This window comes from Tubulanus polymorphus, chromosome 7, assembly GCF_964204645.1.
Source record: "Tubulanus polymorphus chromosome 7, tnTubPoly1.2, whole genome shotgun sequence".
NCBI classification, from domain to species: Eukaryota; Metazoa; Nemertea; class Palaeonemertea; order Tubulaniformes; family Tubulanidae; genus Tubulanus; species Tubulanus polymorphus.
The window spans coordinates 5,538,411-5,559,055 of record NC_134031.1 but is presented as its reverse complement, the minus strand read 5'-3'; the positions used below and the strand labels follow the sequence as shown (position 1 = coordinate 5,559,055).

General features: G+C 39.7%; 1 protein-coding gene across 2 annotated transcripts; it reads right to left on the bottom strand.

The window, feature by feature from the left end:
• Nucleotides 1-63: 63 nt before the first annotated feature.
• Nucleotides 64-20,562, bottom strand: LOC141908237 (GTPase-activating protein and VPS9 domain-containing protein 1-like). Of its 2 annotated transcripts, none has more exons than XM_074798176.1 (21): nt 20,478-20,562; nt 18,681-19,842; nt 17,604-17,735; nt 16,585-16,765; nt 15,691-15,833; nt 15,257-15,401; nt 14,586-14,755; nt 13,996-14,128; nt 13,350-13,606; nt 12,671-12,842; nt 11,363-12,012; nt 8,302-8,506; nt 7,734-7,784; nt 7,573-7,629; nt 7,404-7,480; nt 6,348-6,694; nt 5,328-5,462; nt 4,746-4,869; nt 4,069-4,250; nt 3,563-3,701; nt 64-3,273 (listed from the first exon to the last, which is right to left on the bottom strand). In XM_074798176.1, the coding sequence occupies exons 2-21, from the start codon at nt 19,800-19,802 to the stop codon at nt 3,001-3,003; spliced, it is 4,695 nt and encodes a 1,564-aa protein (XP_074654277.1). In that variant the 5' UTR covers nt 19,803-19,842; nt 20,478-20,562; the 3' UTR covers nt 64-3,000. The 2 variants fall into 2 exon arrangements, with proteins under 2 accessions (XP_074654277.1, XP_074654278.1); XM_074798177.1 differs by having other exon boundaries at nt 7,573-7,626.
• Between the last annotated feature and the right edge of the window lie 83 nt (nt 20,563-20,645).

The window sequence follows — 20,645 nt, the reverse complement described above, 5'->3', positions numbered from 1 at the left end:
TTTTTCCTTCGTATAAAAGTAATTGAAATAGGATTCAATTGAAATATATTTTTATTTCTACAATATGGCTCTCAGCTTACACATTTTGAAACATAAACCTCATTTTCATCAATTTTAAATGAACCAGCACTGAAAACAAAAAGAAAGACTTTCAATAATGAGGAGCCACCAGCCGAGTTGAAACTGCGCTTTCACGTTCGTTACGTAAAATCATTGACAAACCTTGTGATATTGATTAACATAAATTCGATTAACAAAACTAACAATCAAATAAACAAACAAAACAGTTCGATTAGGAAGTAAATTCAATGAAAAATCTATCTGAATATCGAAATCTTTTTATTTCTGAGATAAAAATGTTTAGGTCTAATTCTAATTATTCATCATCAAACATCTCCAGCACTGGGTCAGCTGAGCATTGCATCAGAATTACGCCTGGCAGAAGTTTACTCAGTATACCAAATACCAGATGCCTATAAAAGAATAGAGTATCAAACGCATACGGTATTCAGACGACGGCTCACAAGAAGATATGAACCCTAATGACTAGTTGTACAATGAATAATTTACAATAAGTCCAAGACTGGCTCCTCTGAAGTGAGCATTTTTAGCCTGTGCCAAATAAGGCCCGGAACAACTGTTCACACGGGTACCCGATGGGCCCGAGCCTGTTTGGCCCGCATTAAAACGTCAAACCAAACTTGAGCCAAAGTTGAACATGTGTTAAGAAATTATTGCGTATCAATTGCAAGCAACTGGTTTCGGAAGCGACTCACTGCGCATTGTTTAGTATCAAGTGATTTGGCTTGCGTGTGACCGCGCTCTCTAATTAGGTGCGGGTCAAATTTGACTCTGGCCTCGTACGTGCCAATTTGATCCTGGCCAAATCGTTTCCGTGTGATCCCCGACTGTGAACTGGGTCCAGCAGGGTAGAAAGACTCGATTTAAGATACAGACGTACATTATTAGGACGATTTACGTTTCGCACAGATATATAAACATACAAATTCAATATACCAACGGCGAATGCAGTAGATAAAATAAGAGATCCTTTAAAGTAGCCGTTATATCAGAAAGATGAAGATAATTCTAGAAATTATGCACTATTCATTGAATCAATTATAAAAACTAAGCCTAACTCAAGTCGACTAAGATCCGATCGGATCCTAGGATCATAAGCAGTGAAGTCTGCGATTTTATAGTTGGGAACCTTTTCAACAGATTGATAGCTGACCAATCCTAAGGATAGAACAAGTTCTATTTTCTATGACTGAGCCTTCGGTCACAGCTGAGCTAATAAAACATGTATAAGCAGAGATGAACCCACTAGGACCACGGTAGGGATTCACGAAAAAGGAATCAGGGAAAATTTGGTCCGAGCAAGAAAATTGTTTCAAAAACCCCGGAAAAAATTCAAATTCACACAAACACACACACACGCCACTTCATGCAAGATTTTTTGAGCGGCATAAGTTATAATCTCAATGCCTGGACTTAAATCCGTCCTTATGCGTAGTAAAATCATAACCAAACTAATATGGCCCTTTAACGATTAGGCTATTCTGGAATGATACATTTTACATTCGTACAGTGAAAATCATTTAAACATTATCATTATCATTATTCGTAAAATAAACTATAGTACACAACTGTGAAACAAACAACCTAAGCACCATTGTTGGTAAGTAATCATGAAATAACCGGAAAGAATAATGAAGTAACCAGCACTAAGGGCCTATAACTATCAATCATCCCTCCTTTTTTATCCAAGTAACTGAATGAAATGAGCTAGAGGAGCTTATTAAGCTTTGAAGTGGTCGGTCGGCTGAATAGCTATATTGGCTGAAATAGGTAATAAGCTGAATAGCCAGCTACTGTAACATGAGCTAATGTAGCTTACAGCACCTATTCCACAGAAACACGTACAGGTACATTATAAACAGCAGCAGGTCAACTCATACCCTATTGCTGACAAATTGTTACTTGGCTATTATGATTCCTGTTCGACATCAATGCAAAAACATGAATTTTTCCTTTTGCGACTTCAGACATAGTCGTATACACTAAATAGAAGATATTTTTGATTCAAAAAAGATTTTTCTGGTTTTACATGTAGTATTTCTTAAATTTTGACTAATACCAGCAAAATACCGTGAGACATTGATAAACTTGAAAAGGATAAACGTTGAGCATAGTTTGGGAACATTAGCCTTAGACTTAAAAAGGTGTACTAGTTGACCGCGTTCGAGATGATCGTAAATCTTATAAACCATTTATAAACGATTAAAGAATCTATATTGCTATTCAATGAAAGTGAAACAATGAAATCACAAACTGATTCGCAGCCGCAAGGCGTTATTCAGATGATTCCGTACTATGTACAAACATTTACAATGACAATATCGACGATGGAGCCATCCGCGAATAAATTACATTTGTTTCTAAAACATAAGTTAGTAAAACAAGTTTATCCGGCATCGTAAATCTATACAGCGATAACCTTTATACAAACAAACTATCGACTTCCGGCGTTAAGACTCTGGAAATCGTTGACCAGCGTTATCTTCATGTTTACATCAGTGTACTGCTACATCAAACCGAAACGTCAATTTAAAACAGAAATCGTAGATTTTTTGTCATACAAGTACCCAAACAGTCTTAAATTCTGAGGCTGGTAGCTCATAAGTTGGTCAAACTCAACCATCAGATGACTGTACAACAGTTTGTTACAATGAGTTTTAATTGTCACCATGTCAGGTATCCATTGACTTAAACCAACTTTAGAGCAACTGACCCTACCTAGTTAAGCTCGGCTTAGAATAAGATGGTCTCTAAGTCTTAACTTTGCAAGTGGGCTCGGGAGTTCAGTGGGCCCGTGAGTGAAAATTCTAACTCTTGCGCGTAGTTATCCGTATGAACTAATTCTAATTAAAACGTCCGCGGATAGATAATTGAAAACGAACTGGATCGATTTCGTAATTCGATCTTCTCTAAAACATTTTAAACGTTGTATTCCATCGTTTTGATGAACTCGATCGCTGACGAGAACTGCATCCACCAGTATTGTTCCTCGCCGCCGATGCGTTTCTGATAGAAACTGTTCACGTATTGCACGTTCGACAGCAAGTGAGGCGGATTCGCTTTGATGACGACGTAAATGAGAATCGGCGTGAAATCGTCGGCGGCCGGAACCGATTTCTCGCACGCCATACTCAACAGATTCATGATCGTACACGATGTGTTCAATACGCATTGCACTTTATCTTTCGGCGTCTGAAATGAGAACGAGAATACATGAACCTTCTCAAAACAACTTACAGATTCGTTTTCCGGGGGCAGACTTTGACAGGAGTGCAAAAGGAAATGAAAAGGGCATCTACGGTGAAGAAGGACAAGTGTCCGCGTAGGGTGCGTGCGAAGCCGAAACGTTTTAGGAAAATTTTGAAATTTCAGCGCATTTTGAAGCAATTTTCACGCACTTGAGTGGCGTTAAAGGGAATATAAGCTAAGTCTTAGGCTCCGAGCTGCTGCTCTATCAGTTGATATGATCTTTTATATGTACCTTATAAGCATTAATAAGTTTGATTTCCTCTTGTGCCGAAACCCACGGAGCCTCCGAGTGGTAGACTTTAGGAATGCGCAAATACGGATGGCTAGGTGTCATCATAGCCGATAACTTCTTAATGTGTTCATGAAGAATTCTGAAAAACGGAATATTTTTCGAAAGCGTTATTGTTAAGTGGTATCAATGTACGTACAGCATGGCTGGCCACTTATATTTGACTTGCTTTTTCCACGATTATTCCATGACATTCATGTTGTTTTCCCTGACTCCATCTGCTAAGAATCTAATCAATTAACACAGTCAAATATGTAAGACATAAGCGGAAACTGTTTGATTTTATATACGATCTAGCAATCTCAACAAATTTCCCTGACTTTTCCCAGATTTTCAGCTTTTTTACAAATATCCCCGACTATTCCCTGATTTCCCGGAATTCCAGTAAGTGGCCACCATGTCGCGTAGCAGTATAAATCATGTCTGATGGCTATGATACCGATACTCACTTATCTCGAGTAATGTCGCCGTCTCCGTTCGGAAACATAGCCATCGAATAAATTCGATTCATGATCATTCGTTCGATCGCTAATTGCGAGTCGTCGATCTGAGTTTCGTTAGCCGTCTGCCATTGCGAATCGCTCATTATAGCGTTATACAACTCGTCCAAAAACTGCTCGACCAAATCAGTCTGTAAATATCAGAAAAAATAACTGCTTTATCATCAACTGAACCATTTCAATGTGGTGAATTTTCAGATAAATTCAGGTAAATTTAACCAGCTAATCTCTTTTGAGAAATTCAACTTGAAAAAAATTCTTACATGCCCAGTTCCACAGTCGTGAGTTAGAGTTAATTGAGTTAAAGTTATTTAATTTTCAGAGTTAACTCAGAGTAAAATCTTAACTCGGAACTGTGGAACTGGATCCAGGTATTCAATCTTCAATATAAATCTTAACAATATCACAAATCTTAAGAAATTCACCATAAATAGACAAAACTTGCATCCCATGTATATATACCCTCTGTTTTTTTGTGTAACCCTCGCACCCGCCGATGATCGTTGGTGAGAGTGCGAAACATTTTGTCCGCTGTTTTTTAACCTCAAATTATTTGAATAAAAAATTACGTTTCAAAATTTGTACGTAGTGGGTTTTTAACATAAATCGAAATTTGCGTCGCATACCTTTTCGTCGGGCATCGTAAGTTTATGAAATTCATCCATGAAACGTATAACCGAGTTCTCACGTTTTTGTAGAAAACGATGAACGCACGTCGAGATGAAATGTTTGTGACATATTTCTTTATCTCTGAAAAACATGAGATTAGAATGAAATTCATCGTGCGGACCTGTTTATATGCGGTGTTCAGTTCTAGTCAGAGTTCGAGTCTAATTTGAATTACTGAATGTTTCTTTTATTGACTTGCTTTTCCTCGGACTATTCCCCGACATGTACGTCGTTTTCTGACTCAATCAGCTAAGAATTTGATCAATTAACACAACTATGTAAGACATAGAAGGAAACTGATTGATTTTATGCGCGATCTAGCTGTCTCGACAAATTTCCCTGATTTTAGCTTTTTTACAAAATCCACTGACTATTCCCTGTCTTTCTTAAAGAAAATAAAATTCGTAGACTTTTTCCTGATTTCCAGGTAAGTGGTCACCCTGTATGAGCACCAGGACTCGATCGAAGTTGTCATCACTATATCTGAATCGTTATTTGCGTAATTCCAATTCAACTTACTCGTAATGAAAATCGCTTACCTTCTAACTCGATCGATGAGTCGTTCGAGATGAGATTGAGTCGCCAGCAAATTCTGACGACATTTTACCAGATACGAAATGTAGTACGACCTCGTCTTATAATCCTCCTTAAGATTGCGCAATAGCTTCTTTATTCTAGAGAAAAATGTTGGCAAATAAATCGAAAAGGTCACAATTTTGGAGGCCCACCTCAACTCAACCAAACGCATATCATATCGTAGTATAGTGTGTTTACAACAAAATAACACAAACTTGTAGTAATACATGAATAACAACAGGAAGTGAGTAATTTCTGTATCGCGATAAATGTGGATTTTCCCTTGAATTTTGTTAAGAGTAATAGACACTACATAGAGAAATTCCTCGGGCCAGTTGCTCAAAAGTTCGTTAACCAGTGGATAATAAGATAAAAACCCACTATTTACAAATTAAAAGAAATCTAAAATCGAGAATTTATTTATTGAAACAATTTAAAATATAAGAACACTGTGTTCTTATGTCTTATTCTTTTCTTTGTGTTCTTATATTTTAAATTGTTTCAATAAATAAATTCTCGATTTTAGATTTCTTTTATTTCTTAAATAGTGGGTTTTTATCTTATCATCTGTTCACCACGTTTGAGTGTGGTTATCGTACCAACCAGTGGATAAAATACCATAGTAACAATGAACTTTTAATCGTCACTATGTCAACTATCGACTGGTTAACTTTAAATAACTTTTGAACAACTGACCCCAGGGTCCAGTTCCACAGTTCGGAGTTAAGATTTGACCCTGAGTTAACTCATTGAAAATGAACTAATTTTAACTCAGAGTTAACTCTAACTAACAACTGTGGAACTGGATCCAGGACCCAGTTACACAGTTGTGAGTTGTGATTGAATCAGAGTTAACTAATTGAAAATGAACTAATTTTAACTCGGAGTTAACTCTAACTCACAACTGTGGAACTGACCCCAGAGAGTTAACTCAGGTTAACCGATTATGAAGAATAAATTACGGCGAAGGTAGGATTTCTTACCCGTCGTGATCGAAGATACGAATGCAACGTATCGTCTCCTGTAACTGAGCGACCAGTTCTTTATCCTGCAGGTTAATCGCCTCGGCCTGCTGCATACGCAACAACGCGACGACCTCGTTGTCGCGGCGATGATCGCCGTCGACGCCGAGCAGACTGTTACGCCGCGGCGTCATCGCCGTCGACGACGAGCACGGCAACGTCTGGAAATCAGCCGTGCTGAACACCATGCGCAGCTTTTTCTTCGCGTTGCGAAACGCACGACAGTTCTCGACGTTGTTCGGGTCGTACGCCGGCAGATCGTCCTCTTCGTCATCGTTGTCGTCATCATCACATCTTACCGGTCGATCCTAAAACACATTCATAACCCTCAAATCCAGAATAGTAGAGTAGCAATGTACACTCTGACGTGGAGAATAGATAATGACTTAAAATCCCACTATATTGTGTCTTTTGATTATAATTTCTGATGAATAAAATTCGCTTCAAATCTTTTAAATTTTGTATCTAGTATAAACTCAAATCGAGAGGTTGGAGATAATTATAATAATAATAATAATAACAATAATAATAAAATGTATCTTTATATAGCGCTAAATCTCATAATGTCTCAGAGCACTTTACGGAAAAATATTTAACATTACAGATAATTTAGAATACAGTATTCCCTTGAGATAACGAGTATTGAATACCGTTGTGGCACAGCGGTCCTTTTCATTTGTCACCGGTCATATCAATCTACCGGTAGGTGATGACGGTACGGTCTGGCCATTGGTACTTCATTACCTTCAGGACCCTGTTCCACTATGTTGTGAGTTTAAGGCCAAGGAGCATGGATGCTTGTTAATTAATTAACTGGGTAGTACACTACATTCCTCCTCCCTATACGCCTTCCAGAGATTCAAATCTTGAAGAAAACACCAACACAATTTCTCATTTGACTTTCGCGTTTACTCATTGAAAATGACTGAATTAACTCAAATTTAACTAATCATAATCCCTAAGAACCAGCGAGTGATGTTAGAACACTGAAACATGCCCAATATTTTCTAAACTGACCTTGCTCAAATGACTGGTGAACCTAGGATCGGTCGTCATCTTCTTGCTGTACTTGGCCAGAATATCGTCACTCGTTTCTGAAATACAAAAAAAAAGCGTGACGATAATACACTGGTATCCAAATCAAACTAATCACAGCTTAGAAATTTTCCAATATGCAAAACTTTACCTTCATTATTCATATCTCCCGCCGAGCCATTTATGCATGAACTAGGATCCATACCTGCTGGAAATCAAAATCATTTAAATTTACTACAGAACATTAAATCCCCCACCCCCATTAAAAGACTACAGGTAATAATGAAGGGAAGATAGAGGTGTAAACCCTACCTTTCTCATCCATTGGTTCCCCTTTATCAGATTTTGATTTCCTTTTGGCACCTACATGAATAGGTATGTACAGATCATTAGTGCTTATAACAGTAGAGTAAATACAGGGTCCCAACAGATCAGTCATTCCTGGACATTTTGAGCTTTCAAGGTAATTTATAGGAGAAAATTTCAAATTTCAAGGAAGTGTCTGTGTCACTTTCATATCCCAATTTCAGAAGACTCCTTCTAAATCAGCACTTTTTAAGTCGATAAACCATTGACTCAGTGGTTTTTTAAGCGGTTATAATCCTTTACTCTATAAAGAGTCAGTTTCTAATTTTGTAACTGCTGAATTGGGTAAAAAATCCTAGTCCCATTTAGTCTTCTACTGTGCAACTACATGAACCGGTGGGAATATAAGAATTCAGAACCCAGTTGTTCAGTCATGACTAAAGAACTAAGTCTAAAAGAGGTCTCAAATGTTATGAGGTATCAAATTGTCCGGTTAACTATCGAACTAAGACGGTCTTAGCCCACCACCAATTGGACCTGTGACCACGGGAGGTTTGACCAGTTTTAAACGAACCTTTATGGAATTTCTCTTTGAACGTCTTGAAGAAGTTTGATTTTCTGTTTCGGTCGGCTTTATCGTCGCGTTCAGGTACTAAGAATCCGAACGTAATAGCTTTAGGCAATTCGATACTCAAACTGCCGATACTACTACCGGTGTTGGTCCTTGATTTAGTCACATCATTGTCACTGCCTAGACTACTCCCTAACAGCAACTTCTCCTGGAAATAAACGCAATGAAAATCACTCAACACTTTTAAGTTTTTAGTAACCATATTATAAAACGCTTCACCATGAAGTCAGAATTAGTATATTTTCAACAGAATCGATCTAAGGACTCAAATATTGATTCATAAAAATAATAAAACAGTAGACGATACCGCCGGTTCACGTGATTTCTGCAGCTAATCCAATCATAGAGGAGACTTAGCTCTCTGATTGGCTCTTTAAAACTGATATTTTTGCATTCAGATTTTCCTCCCGTAAATTCTAACGAGGCACTTTTTCAAAATTTTGCTTCCTACGAATTGGAGAATGGATACCGGTAATGCTTTAATGCATGATGTGTATGAATATATGCGCAGTTGCACAGTGAAAAAGCCTTTCCTAAGGAAACCATGTCATTTAAATTCGCTCCATTTGAATAGCAAAAGATGCAGGTTACGGCTAGCCTTAAAATCAGTTTTCATCTTAACACATACCCAGTATTATGGCAATTCATCACGATCCTCATTAAGAACAAAAATTGCTTATAACATCCATGGATAACTTTCTGAATTTATCATTTGTTACACAGTATATGATAAAATTCACCGAAGAATCAACGATAGAAAATGCCAGAACAATTCGTCTAAAACCAACGGGGGACTTAATCTTGATGTAACCAAACCCTTGCAGACGATCTAAAAAACCGAAACCTTCACAAACAACGAACAACAAAACTACTGATAAAACCATCCTTAAAACCCTCATTTCCCTTCTAGACAATTCATCAATTACACCAAGCTCTGAATGTCGAGTAACCCGATGGTAAAACGTCACCGAAATTAGAGTAAGATTGATGAAAACTAAAAAGCAAAGTGGAAACGTGGCAGTAAGGTACATGAATAACAATTTCTCCGAAAATTGGTAAATCCAGTAGTTTATATCAATACCGGCATAATGGATCTTTCCAGTACGCTGTAGTGTAATGTATGGCCAATAATCTGGACAGTTCAGGAATCCAAGACGTCTTTCGGGTAAAAACTGACCAAAATGGCCACAAAAACCCATCAATGAAATGAACAGCATCGCATATTTCGCCATTGATTTCTTGGAAATTTTACGCGATTTTATTGGAAACAAAACAACGATTAACCGCTCTACACTGAGCAATACAGTGCACCAGTTACGCGTCATCTGAAATATATAGAAAAACGGCAAAGAAATTGAAATGAAAATCCACCCAAACTTCCAGTCATCCAAGCGAAACACAATATCCCCTAAAATGGCGTAAATGTATGCGGTTCTCAGCGGAAAAAGAATGAACGTAGTAATCATAAACAAAAGATCGTTTACAGCGAGAATTTTGATGAGAAAGTAAACATCGGATTTCAGTTTTTTCAGAACAAACAGCGTGAATGCGTTGAATATCATACCCAGAACTGACGCGGGAAGAAAACATCCCAAATACATTAAAACACTGAATTTGAACTTAATATTAACCGGACGAGTTTGATGCTGTTGACACAGGCTGGGTTGCAGCATTGAGCTATTCCTTGTCGTACCGATACTAGAAATGTTATCAATCATTATCAGCAGTACGAACTCCATGTACCGGTAAGACTGTTCTCTATAGTTCTATTGAATGAACCCGTTTGAACTGTCTCTTAGTAAAGACTTAATTGAATGTGGAGTGCAATCTTCATTAAGTCTGATTCCCTAGAATTGCCTCCTATTGATATTACCCGCTAGATATTATTGACGATACAATTTAGGCCCTATGACCGTTCTCCCAATTCATCATTTCTAATTCATTAAATGCAGTCCATCTCATAAACTATTGTGAAAACTTTACCAACCAGGCTTTATGTCGGTTGAAATTGTCGATTAGAACTGAAAGGATAAATTAAATCTTATTCACGGATTTCAATCAATAAAGTTTCGCCGATTCTAATTGTATACAATGACAAAAAATCTATAGTAAGTCCTTTAAAAATTTCATCCGAATACAGCTTCCAGTTATTATATGACTGTAATTTCATTAACCATAAATAAACGTTCATTGTAAATCAGTGAAAGTTCCTGCAATTTCCAAAAATCTTCGTGTATCACGGTTTCGCTTGCTTTAGTTACACTAACCACTGAAATGGAGGGGTTCATACATGGGGGGAGGGCTGGGCTGGTAACCTGTCCCATTTAACACTTTTGTGGCTTTTTAAACGATTTTGGGAACCTAAATACAACAAGCTATGATAGTCATAGCTAGGATCGTGGGTACAGGCAAATGACGCGTTACAGGCATTTTTCGATTATGGGATAACTAGATACTATGAATGTTCTTCGGTGAACAAGGATTTTTACGATGCTGCGATGCCTATATGGTCTTCGACCGCAATAAGAAACACATTTTTATCATTGGTGAAACATTAGACGAGAAGATACACAATATCCGTGTATGATGATGACGAGAGAAATCCCACAATAATGAAGCCAATATTGAAAAATTCTATTTCAGAATGATTATATTTGAAGAGCGACGTTTCGGCTAACAACTGTTAGCCATCATCAGGCGTACTGAGTTTTGAGTACGCCTGATGATGGCTAACAGTTGTTAGCCGAAACGTCGCTCCTCAAATATAATCATTCTGATATAGAATTTTTCAATCTTGGCTTCATTATTGTGGGATTTCTCTCGTCATTGGTGAAACATTATGTCAGTGTTGCGACAATATAGAGAGAGTGATTAAGCTATTAGATTATATTTGAAACGTCGAATCAATAGGCCTAAATTATTAGCCAAAAGTAAACTATTCGGACTTCATCGTTAAATTAGTGTAGGATTCTCTATATAAGAAACACATTTATCTACTCGTTACCTTTTCATCTGTATCGTCCAGCTGTACGAGCAACGAACCACTTTTCGCCGCTCCGGTCGCCATAGCGACGTCTTCTTTAACCTCGTCGTCGCTTTCCTGCAGGATTGGGTCGAACATCGAAATCGCGGCCGACAAACGATTCGCGTCGATTTTCGTATTTTGCTGCTCGGTTAATTTCAGCGATTTGAACGAGTTGTGCAAATCGGCGACCGCGCCGATCACTCCTCCGGCGTCTTTCGATTCGTCGATCGGCGTCTCGGAGATTCCCGAATCGCGTTCACGCAACCCGAGCACGAGATGCTGCGACGCGGCGCCTGCGTCCGGCGTCGTGTCCATGCTCTCGACGCCGAGGTCAGGCGACGCGACGTCCAGGTCCGGTATCACGAGGCGCCGGTCGTGCGACGACCGACGGTATTTCGCTTTTTCGCCGACGCGATCGAGAATCGACGCCGATGAATCGCTGTCGAAGACGTCGTCGATTCGCGAATCGGGTATTTCGTTCGTCAGTTCACGTGGCGGGTTTTCCGAATCGCCGAACGCGAGGAAGTTGTCGGGTCGATGTGGCGGACGCGGGGATAGTTTCAGTTTCGTCGAAGTTCTGTTCGGAATTTCAGGCGCCACTATATCATCTAAATTCTGTACGTCGGGACCTGAAACAAAAATAATATTGTCAATTTTTTATCATCTTCATTCATCATTTATACAGTGGTTGAGACCGATCAACACCTGCAGCCTCAGTATAGTAGAATAGCCCTTACTCTAACGTGGAGAATAGATAAAAAGTTTAAAACCCAAAGTTTAAAAGATGATTAAAAGCGAATTTTACTAATCGAAAATCAAAATTAAAAGACACCATGTTTCGAACTCTCACTAGAGATCTTCGTCGCTTTTAATCTTTTAACCCTTTCAGTGCTGACTAATTAATACCCCATAGTGATGGAGATGAAAAAATTCCACCCTAGTGTATTGAATAGTGGGAATACCACCTATAATCCGTCTACACCACGGCGCGGTGTATCATTAGTTACTATTATTTCACTATGTTTGACAGGTGCTGCCATCTTTCAAGAGAGTTAATTACCAATTAAATCAATACACTGCGACGCGGTGTACTAGCAAAATCCATCACTGATTTATACACAGCACTGCGGTGTAGACGCACTGAAAGGGTTAAGACTTTGGAATTTTCAAATTCTGTTAAAACTCGGGTTAAATTTTGTATATAGTGGGCTTTTAACTTACTTAGAAGAGTGGTTTAAACTGATATAGGCCTATAGTAATCGGGTATATATCGAATCATTAACGAACCTGTCTCACTGTATTCAGACATATTGTCCTCGATACCCTGACTCTTGCTGCTGATACTGATCGAATCATCCTGATCCAGTTCCAACAATCGTTCCGACTGTTTTTCGTCCGTGTCGCTGGCTAATACGTCCGTACTCCAACATTCACTTGCCGTTTCAGACATCTCCGACACCTTCCGAAATCAAATAATTAATATTCGGTTACATTTTGAAGACTAACACATTCACGATCAGCGTTGCCAGTTCAAACTATGAATTCCTATACAACTAGTTATCTCATAGTTGACAATTTCAATCTAACATTATCCAGATTTGACTTGCGAATTATCAACGGTATTATTATTATATTGTAACGTTATTCACATATTTAGTTCCAAAAGGTATCTTAAAATCAGCAAACGTTTGGAAATACAGGACTGTTGTGGTGTAGTGTTTGAATGGTTTTATTCCATCTAACACACTGGCATTGTCAATACAAGGTTCATTGGTTCAATCCCAGGTAGCGGTCAGTGGTTCATCACTGGACTCTCTCATTGACATAGAAGAAGTAACCTCCCACCAGGTAATTCCTCCAACAGGATGGCCACTTTACAAAATCCTAGAGTTTTGCCAGATTTTTCCATGTGATTACACAAAATTCCTGTTGAGGGATGAATAACAAAATACCAGTGTTAACTTACATGTAAAGAACTGCCTCGAACCGGTGGGCCTACGTCGGGCACCGAAGAGTTCGACAGCAACAAATTGAAAACAGGAACCTCCTGATCTTCCATCAGGTTACCATTAGTAACGATCTCTTCGGCAACTTCCTCTAGACGATCGAGTTGATTCGAATCGGGCGGCTCGGAATCGCTCGCCAATACGTCTGTGCTCCACGTATCGCTGACCGTCGACTTAATCTCATCTGGCAGATACAGGGATGAATTACGACCTTGACCTAGTATAGAATAGCATAAGTATAGTTTTTTATAATTTTTTTTAAAAGGACAGAAATTTTAATGGATGCTCTACGATCTAAATGGTAACGATAATTAGACACGGTGGATCTAGGAAACCATGGACGAGAAGAAAAGAAAAGGCATTTTTTGGATAAAGCAGCCAAGTCGAGAGCTTCAATTCTTCTGCCGCGTGGTTCTCCCCTCGGTTTTAGAAATTTTTTGAAGACACGAATTCGAAAGGTTGCAATTTCCGAGAAGATGAGTGTCAAATAGGCCGATACAGGTTTTAACGATCTCTGCCTCGATGAAAAGGGACACCTCAATGGGAAGGAAGGGGTCCGGACCCCCGAGACCACCACCCCTAAATCCACGCCTGATTGAAACTCACGTTCGAGCTCAGTTTTGATGTCGAATTTCTGAAATCGTTCGGTGACGTCTTCGCGGTTAGATTTATGCACCGTGACCGGCAAATCGGGAACTCGTCGAGTTTCTTGTTCAGCTAAAACTTCTTCACTTTCCGCCTGAAAAGCATTTTACAAACGTCAATAAACACATTTTGAAAAGCACTTGAAAATAACTACGATCATCAATAATTGTAGGGGTGGCTTTTTTTCGCATTATTTTCACAACAAAATATTGAGACCTTTCACTTTTTTCACATGTTTTCACACATTTTTTTCCATTTGAAATAACACAAGTGATTAAGTGATTACTTGGTCACAATCTGGACAGATTCGATTAAAATTTCTTAAACTTAAACATAGCTCGCGCGTAAATTCTTAGCTCCACGGAATATGGTATAAAAGGGGGATTGAAACATTTTGACCAAATTATTTTCTTATATTTTCACACATGTTCATCATTTTTTACTGATTTCTGTTAACAATTTTTAAGGCAGAAGACATCCATTTTCCACATCAATCTGACCCCTGGAATTACTTCATCATCCCACTAACAGAGAATCTGTCCTGCATTTACCTGTGATAGAGGCGTGTCTCGACCGCTGATGTTTGGAGTTTCGCGACCGCTGACGTTAGCCGAGAACATGTCCGATAGATTATCATTTTCTCCGTTAACGGAATCGGTAGATTCCACCGAATGACTAGAGCACGCTTCGGATATTGCTTCTATGTTATCACTTGTATTTCCTACAACGTTCAATAAATATGCGTATATTCAAATAAATGAATTTCAGGCAATTTTATAGTAATCAGAAGAAAATGCAGGTGGAAATAGTAAAAGATCAGTGGCCAGTCACACAGTTGTGATTTGAGTCCAAAAGTGGTCTTAAATCTCAAGACTAGTCTTTAAGTTCTTAGATTGGCTATAAAACTAAGTTGGTCTAACACTGATAATAAAATCGAAACCATGACAGTGCACTAACCGGGCAGCAGAATCTTAGGTATTGCCCTATTTCTCAAAATTGATTGAACGAGTTTCAAAGGTGCTCTGGGCATTTCGTTCAAATAAAAGGAGCTTCAAGCAACTTCAAGAGCATTTTCCGTTTTTAAGGAGTTTCTTAGGAATCAAGGAGGGACCCTGACTAAAATTATCATTGAATAAACCCCTTATTGTACGAATGTTAAACACTATATTATAGATCAAATAAATGATTCTATCATATATGCTGTAATATGCACAGCACACACCTATCGAATCCTGATCGTGCGAAAGTGAAAATCGAGTTCGTTTTTCTTGCACTTCCTCCTCGTTGACGTCTTCGCCGTCATCGTAGCCGGGATAGAAATTCTGTTTGATCTTACGCTGATGAACTTCCTGCTCCTGCTGCACGACCTACGTCGACAAAACACACCCGCAAGGTGACATCAGAATTAATCAATATGCACAAGTCATTGACTTTCGCAAAATGACATAGTGTTCAATATCCGGCAATATATTGAGACAATAAATGTAAAATTCCACAATTGTTGAAAGACTAAAAAGTTGATCTAAAATACAACAAATATTTCAGGTGATTCCTACCACCCTTCTCCAGTCTAAAAATGGAGGAATTGAGCAAAACATTCCTATACTCAAAAGACTCGGTTTATAAGTGCCACAAGCTTTAAGAATGTATACGAACCTTATCTTCAGACATCATACCCAGGCAGTCACCCGATTGATTTATACTGATTACTAGTACGTCTTCTGGCTGAAAGAGATCGGGCTCGATGGTTTCATCGACTACGACATCTTCTACGGTCAATATACTAGACTTCTTCTTGCCTTAAATAAACAAACCGACCATCAAATTTCGATTAGTAAAGGTGACGAAATGTCAACCCTTTTAGTAGGTCAACACCGCAGTACGGTGTATAAATTGGTGATGGACTTTGCTAGTACACCGCATCGCATCATAGCGTATTGTGTTCTATTGATCCCTATTGAAAGATATCAGCACCTGTCATTTAAACATTAGTAACTAACGATACACTGCACCATGGCATAGATGCACTAAAGCAATATGTCCAGTATTCAAGTTCAACACACTGTGGTGGAGTTTTTTTAACTTCAAATTATCACCAGCACTTTCAGGGATTGATTCGTCAGCACTGAAAGGGTTTAACCCTTTCAGTGCTGACTTAATAGTACCTTATAGTGCTGAAGATAATTTGACAATTTTGAAAAATCTCAACCTAGTGTGCTGAATAACGGGAATACCACTATAGTGCGTATACACCGCGGCACGGTGGATCGTTAATTACTAATATTTCACCATATTTCACAGGTGCTGCCATCTTTCAAAAGAGATAAAAACTAATTACTAAATACATCAACACACCGCAGTGCGGTGTACTAGCAAAATATATCACTGATTTATACACCGCACTCCAGTGTAGACGCACTGAAAGGGTTAAACAAAAATTTTGAATTGTTTATACTGCTCCCTCTCGTTAAGTGGTATAAATGGATTGAGATTAAAAAAGCCTCCTAAGATAAATATATTCTTAGCTGGCCTCAAAGATTCGAGACATACCCTTCATCGATTTTTTAGCAGGAAATGAAGGTGTTCCAGGCGGTGTGCCTGACGGGGTTGAACTAGGCGTCGACGTCGTCTGAATGACATTTTTTGGAAGATTGTTCAACATTTCGTCCAGCGATTTACGATCTTCGTCATCGACCGGTAAATTCAACTGAATTCCTTGCAAGAATGTAATCTACAAACATAACATTAATAGAAAGACATTTCATGTGATGAATATTAACATTTCACACTCTTCAGAGTCTTTAAGATTTAAGTCAAAACATACACTCCAAGTCATAAGAGCATTTACAATTCATTAGATAGGTTATGGAAGGGTTCCAACAGATCGGTAATTCCTGGATGCAAAGGGTTTTAAAGGAGGAAATTTCAAATTTTGAGGAGTGACTGCATTATCACTTTCATATCCAAATCTTACAGCAGACTCCTTCTAAATCAGTACATCTCTGATATATAACTGTTTATCTTCGGGCCGATTGTACCAATTTAAGCATAGTTTTCTCTACAACTACAAAATAATCTAATTGCTTATTTCTCAAAATTCAATGAATATCAAAGGAGTTTTGGGCATTTTGTTCAAAATAAAGGAGCTTCAAGCACCTTTGAAAACATTTTCCGTTTGAACGGCGTTTTCAAGGAATCGAGGAGTTGTCAGGATCCTGTTAACCCTTTCAGAGCGTCTACACCGCGTGTACAAATCAGTGATGGATTTTGCTATTGATGTTATTAGTAATCAGTAATTATCTCTATTGAAAGATGGCAGCACCTGTCAAACATAGTGAAATTCTAGTAACTAACGATACACCGCGCCACAGTGTAGACGCACTATAGTGGTATTCCCGTTATTCAACACACTAGAGCGGAATTTTGCAAAATTTTCAAATTATCTCCAGCACTATAGGGTATTGATTAGTCAGCACTGAAAGGGTTAAGTAAACTCAGTAAAAAATTCCCCAAAAGTTTCGTACTTTCATCGAAACTATCCGACATGATATAAATACTCGATCTCTTACCAGATCATTCAATTCAGTGGGAGTGATGAGCACGGCCGAACGATCGACACCCGGTAATTGACAGTTCGGTTGAGGCGGCAAGGCTGACGACGGGATCTCCAACATCGGATCAAACAACGACGACAAACAGTGCTAAAATAAATAAACATGATTGTAAAAGATAGTACAAGGGGGATGCTTATGCCATAAAATATTTTGAAGTGCCTTTTTCATTATGTCAATAAATTCAACAGGTGCATTTCAGTGTGGGGGTATGCTTAATATTCCCTTTTTCGGACATCGAAGTGCCCTTTTGGGGTGTGACCGAGTCCTTCAAAATTGACCTCAAGATCTGCCTCTGTAGGAGAATTGGCTGTAATAGTACAGTTAAACTCGCCTAATCAAGAAAAATCTAATCCAGATTTTATCAAATCCGTACATGATTAATGGCTCACATGGAGAGCCCTAATTGAAGTTGTTAGTGAAATAATGGGTTTCACTTCTCTTATATCAGACCTGTTATGCATGTTAATTGCACAACAGACTAAAAACTTGTAATCAAGTTGAATCAGGCATTATAATGAATATGGTGTGAAAGAGGTCAGAGTCTGATTTGACATTGTCTGTATCATTCATCACTTATCTTGTCTCAACATGAATCTGGTTTATTCCAGAATGGTCGGAAGGGATAAAACGGTCAATTTCTGATATATTCCGTATCTAAAGACATGGCTCTACGAATTCGAGGATTGTGAAAATAACTCATTAAAGCACCTTTTTCAAGCAACCGCCAACGAGTGGAAATTAGATGGGAAATAGGCCTGTTCAGATCTGATTCTGTCCCACCCCACCAATCATACCGGCCATTCGCTTTAAAAGATGCCCTCTCTGGAAACTAATTAAGGCAGGTGATGAGAAATGTGCCATCACACACTCACCTTTAATTAGCTTTGGGCTTAAAAGGGATAATAACCAAAGGAGACACTTTTTCCTTTAAAAACCAAACCGTGTAGGTTCCAAGATTGAAATAGTACATATGTAGCACAGAGCAGACCCTCAGAGCGGACCTAACGGGTGCTACATTTAAGACAAACTCACCCGATCAAATCTACCATAAACATCCTTCGCCCGGCTATCCATTTCGTGTTGTTGCGAAATGGCCAACACCTGCAATATCGTGGCGACCTGCATCAGATTGTGTCGAGCGATATAACTGATGGGCACGTCGGACGTAATGCCAACTGCGGCCGGGTCACAGATCGCCGGACAGATAAACTTCGTGAATATCAAATCGATGCACATTTCGCGCGCTTTCGCCGCCGACACTTTACCGTCCTTCGTCAGAATGTAGTTCATCTGCGAAACGATCCACGACAAACTCGCCGGGAAGCAGTACATCGTTTTCTTAATACTGGCGATGAAACACTCGGTCAACTGGACCAACTTGTTGACGATGAAATCGCGATACTCCCCGGTTTTCACGCGGTACGCGTCGGTGCCGTTCGCGCCGAATCGGCGCTTGCGTTCGAGCGTCGAGAAACGTTGCAGCGCTTTTTCCGCGTCGACGTCGTAGAACCACTCAAAGTCTTTCAGTAGAAACATGACCGGCGCGTTCAACGCCGCGGTCAGAAACAGACGCGCCGCGTACGAGCCTTCGATCAGTTGTTTGTAGATGACCGAAAACGCGCACGTACCCCGGCGCAGGACACGCGCCGGGTCGTCGCTACCGAGCAGCTGCGCTTCCATCAACGCGCGTGTGATCTGCAACACGTACTGTTCGTCTTCTTGCAGCGTGCAATTCGCGTAAACGGCCGAAATGATAATCCCGACGATGTTCTGCGTCGCGACGCCGCTTTGTTGTTTGTCGCGGATTAAACATGCGGCGAGCAGCTTCGGCGACGCGCGCAACGATTTGAAGAACTCGCTGAATTTCGACTCGTGGTAGCTCAGGTGTCGATACGCGTCGACGAACTTGACGACTTCCAACGCATTCGCTTTGTGGAAACTGGCGTGTTGCGACGAGTCGGGATTGCCGCGTAGCAAAGATTCGAGGTTTATGCGTTGCTCGCGCGCGATCCACGCCAGGTGACACAGGGTCTCAGCAGTTTTGTGGACGCTTTCGTTTAGTTTTTGCAGCTGGTATTTCTCCGACGTGACGAACAGTCGTTCCTGCTTCAGGTGCCGGATCAACTCGAGGATTTCTTCGCTTCCGGAATTCATCGTCCCGTTATTTCTTCGCACGCGTTTTAAAGCTATAACTCTAGAAAAAAAGTTATCAAAAGTACCGATTAACCTTTTAGGTACCATTGGAATGTAGTGCGACGGATAAGGTTTTCTCTGGGCCAGGACTGACCCGACGCAGGACTGGACCTGGTTATGTATTAAGATAAGGTAGGTAAGGGTCACAAGCATAGATAGTATGAGGTTGAGGTACTAACAGGCTTATCTGGCATCATTGGCGCTGGTGGTCAGAAGTTGGAGTGCCAGAATCTAGCCTCATTGGCCTAAGTGGTCAGAAGTTGGAGCACCTGAATCTGGACTCATTGGCGCTAGAGGTCAGAAGTTGGAGCACCGGAATCTAGACTCATCATTAGAGAGGTCAGAGAAGTTGGACCACCGATGGTACTGGCCTCGTTGGCGCTGATGGTAGGTAGGAAGTGCACTAGCATCTGGCCTCAGCTCTAGTGTTTAAGAATGGCTCATGTCGACCTACAGTCCTACAGTCCTGCTGATGCAAGTTGCTTAAAGCTTGGGCCCTGGGAAAAAAGTGGACCTCTTCAAAATTGTTGACTTTTGATCGCAAGTCATTTTTATCCTCCACAACAAGTAAAATGATAACATTTAATGAACAAAATCCACCGCTAAAATATTGTCTTATCTAACATGCGCATTTACCTAACGATAGATTCAATTAAAACTTCGTTAATTCGGTAATATTTAGACTAGAATACAAATTGACATTTCTTCACGTCGCAGTGGCCATCTTAGGTGGATTATTTGTGACCGGATGGTGCTGCCCCTGGGCCTGGGTATTTATAGACAGATGATTAAACCCAGTTTCGC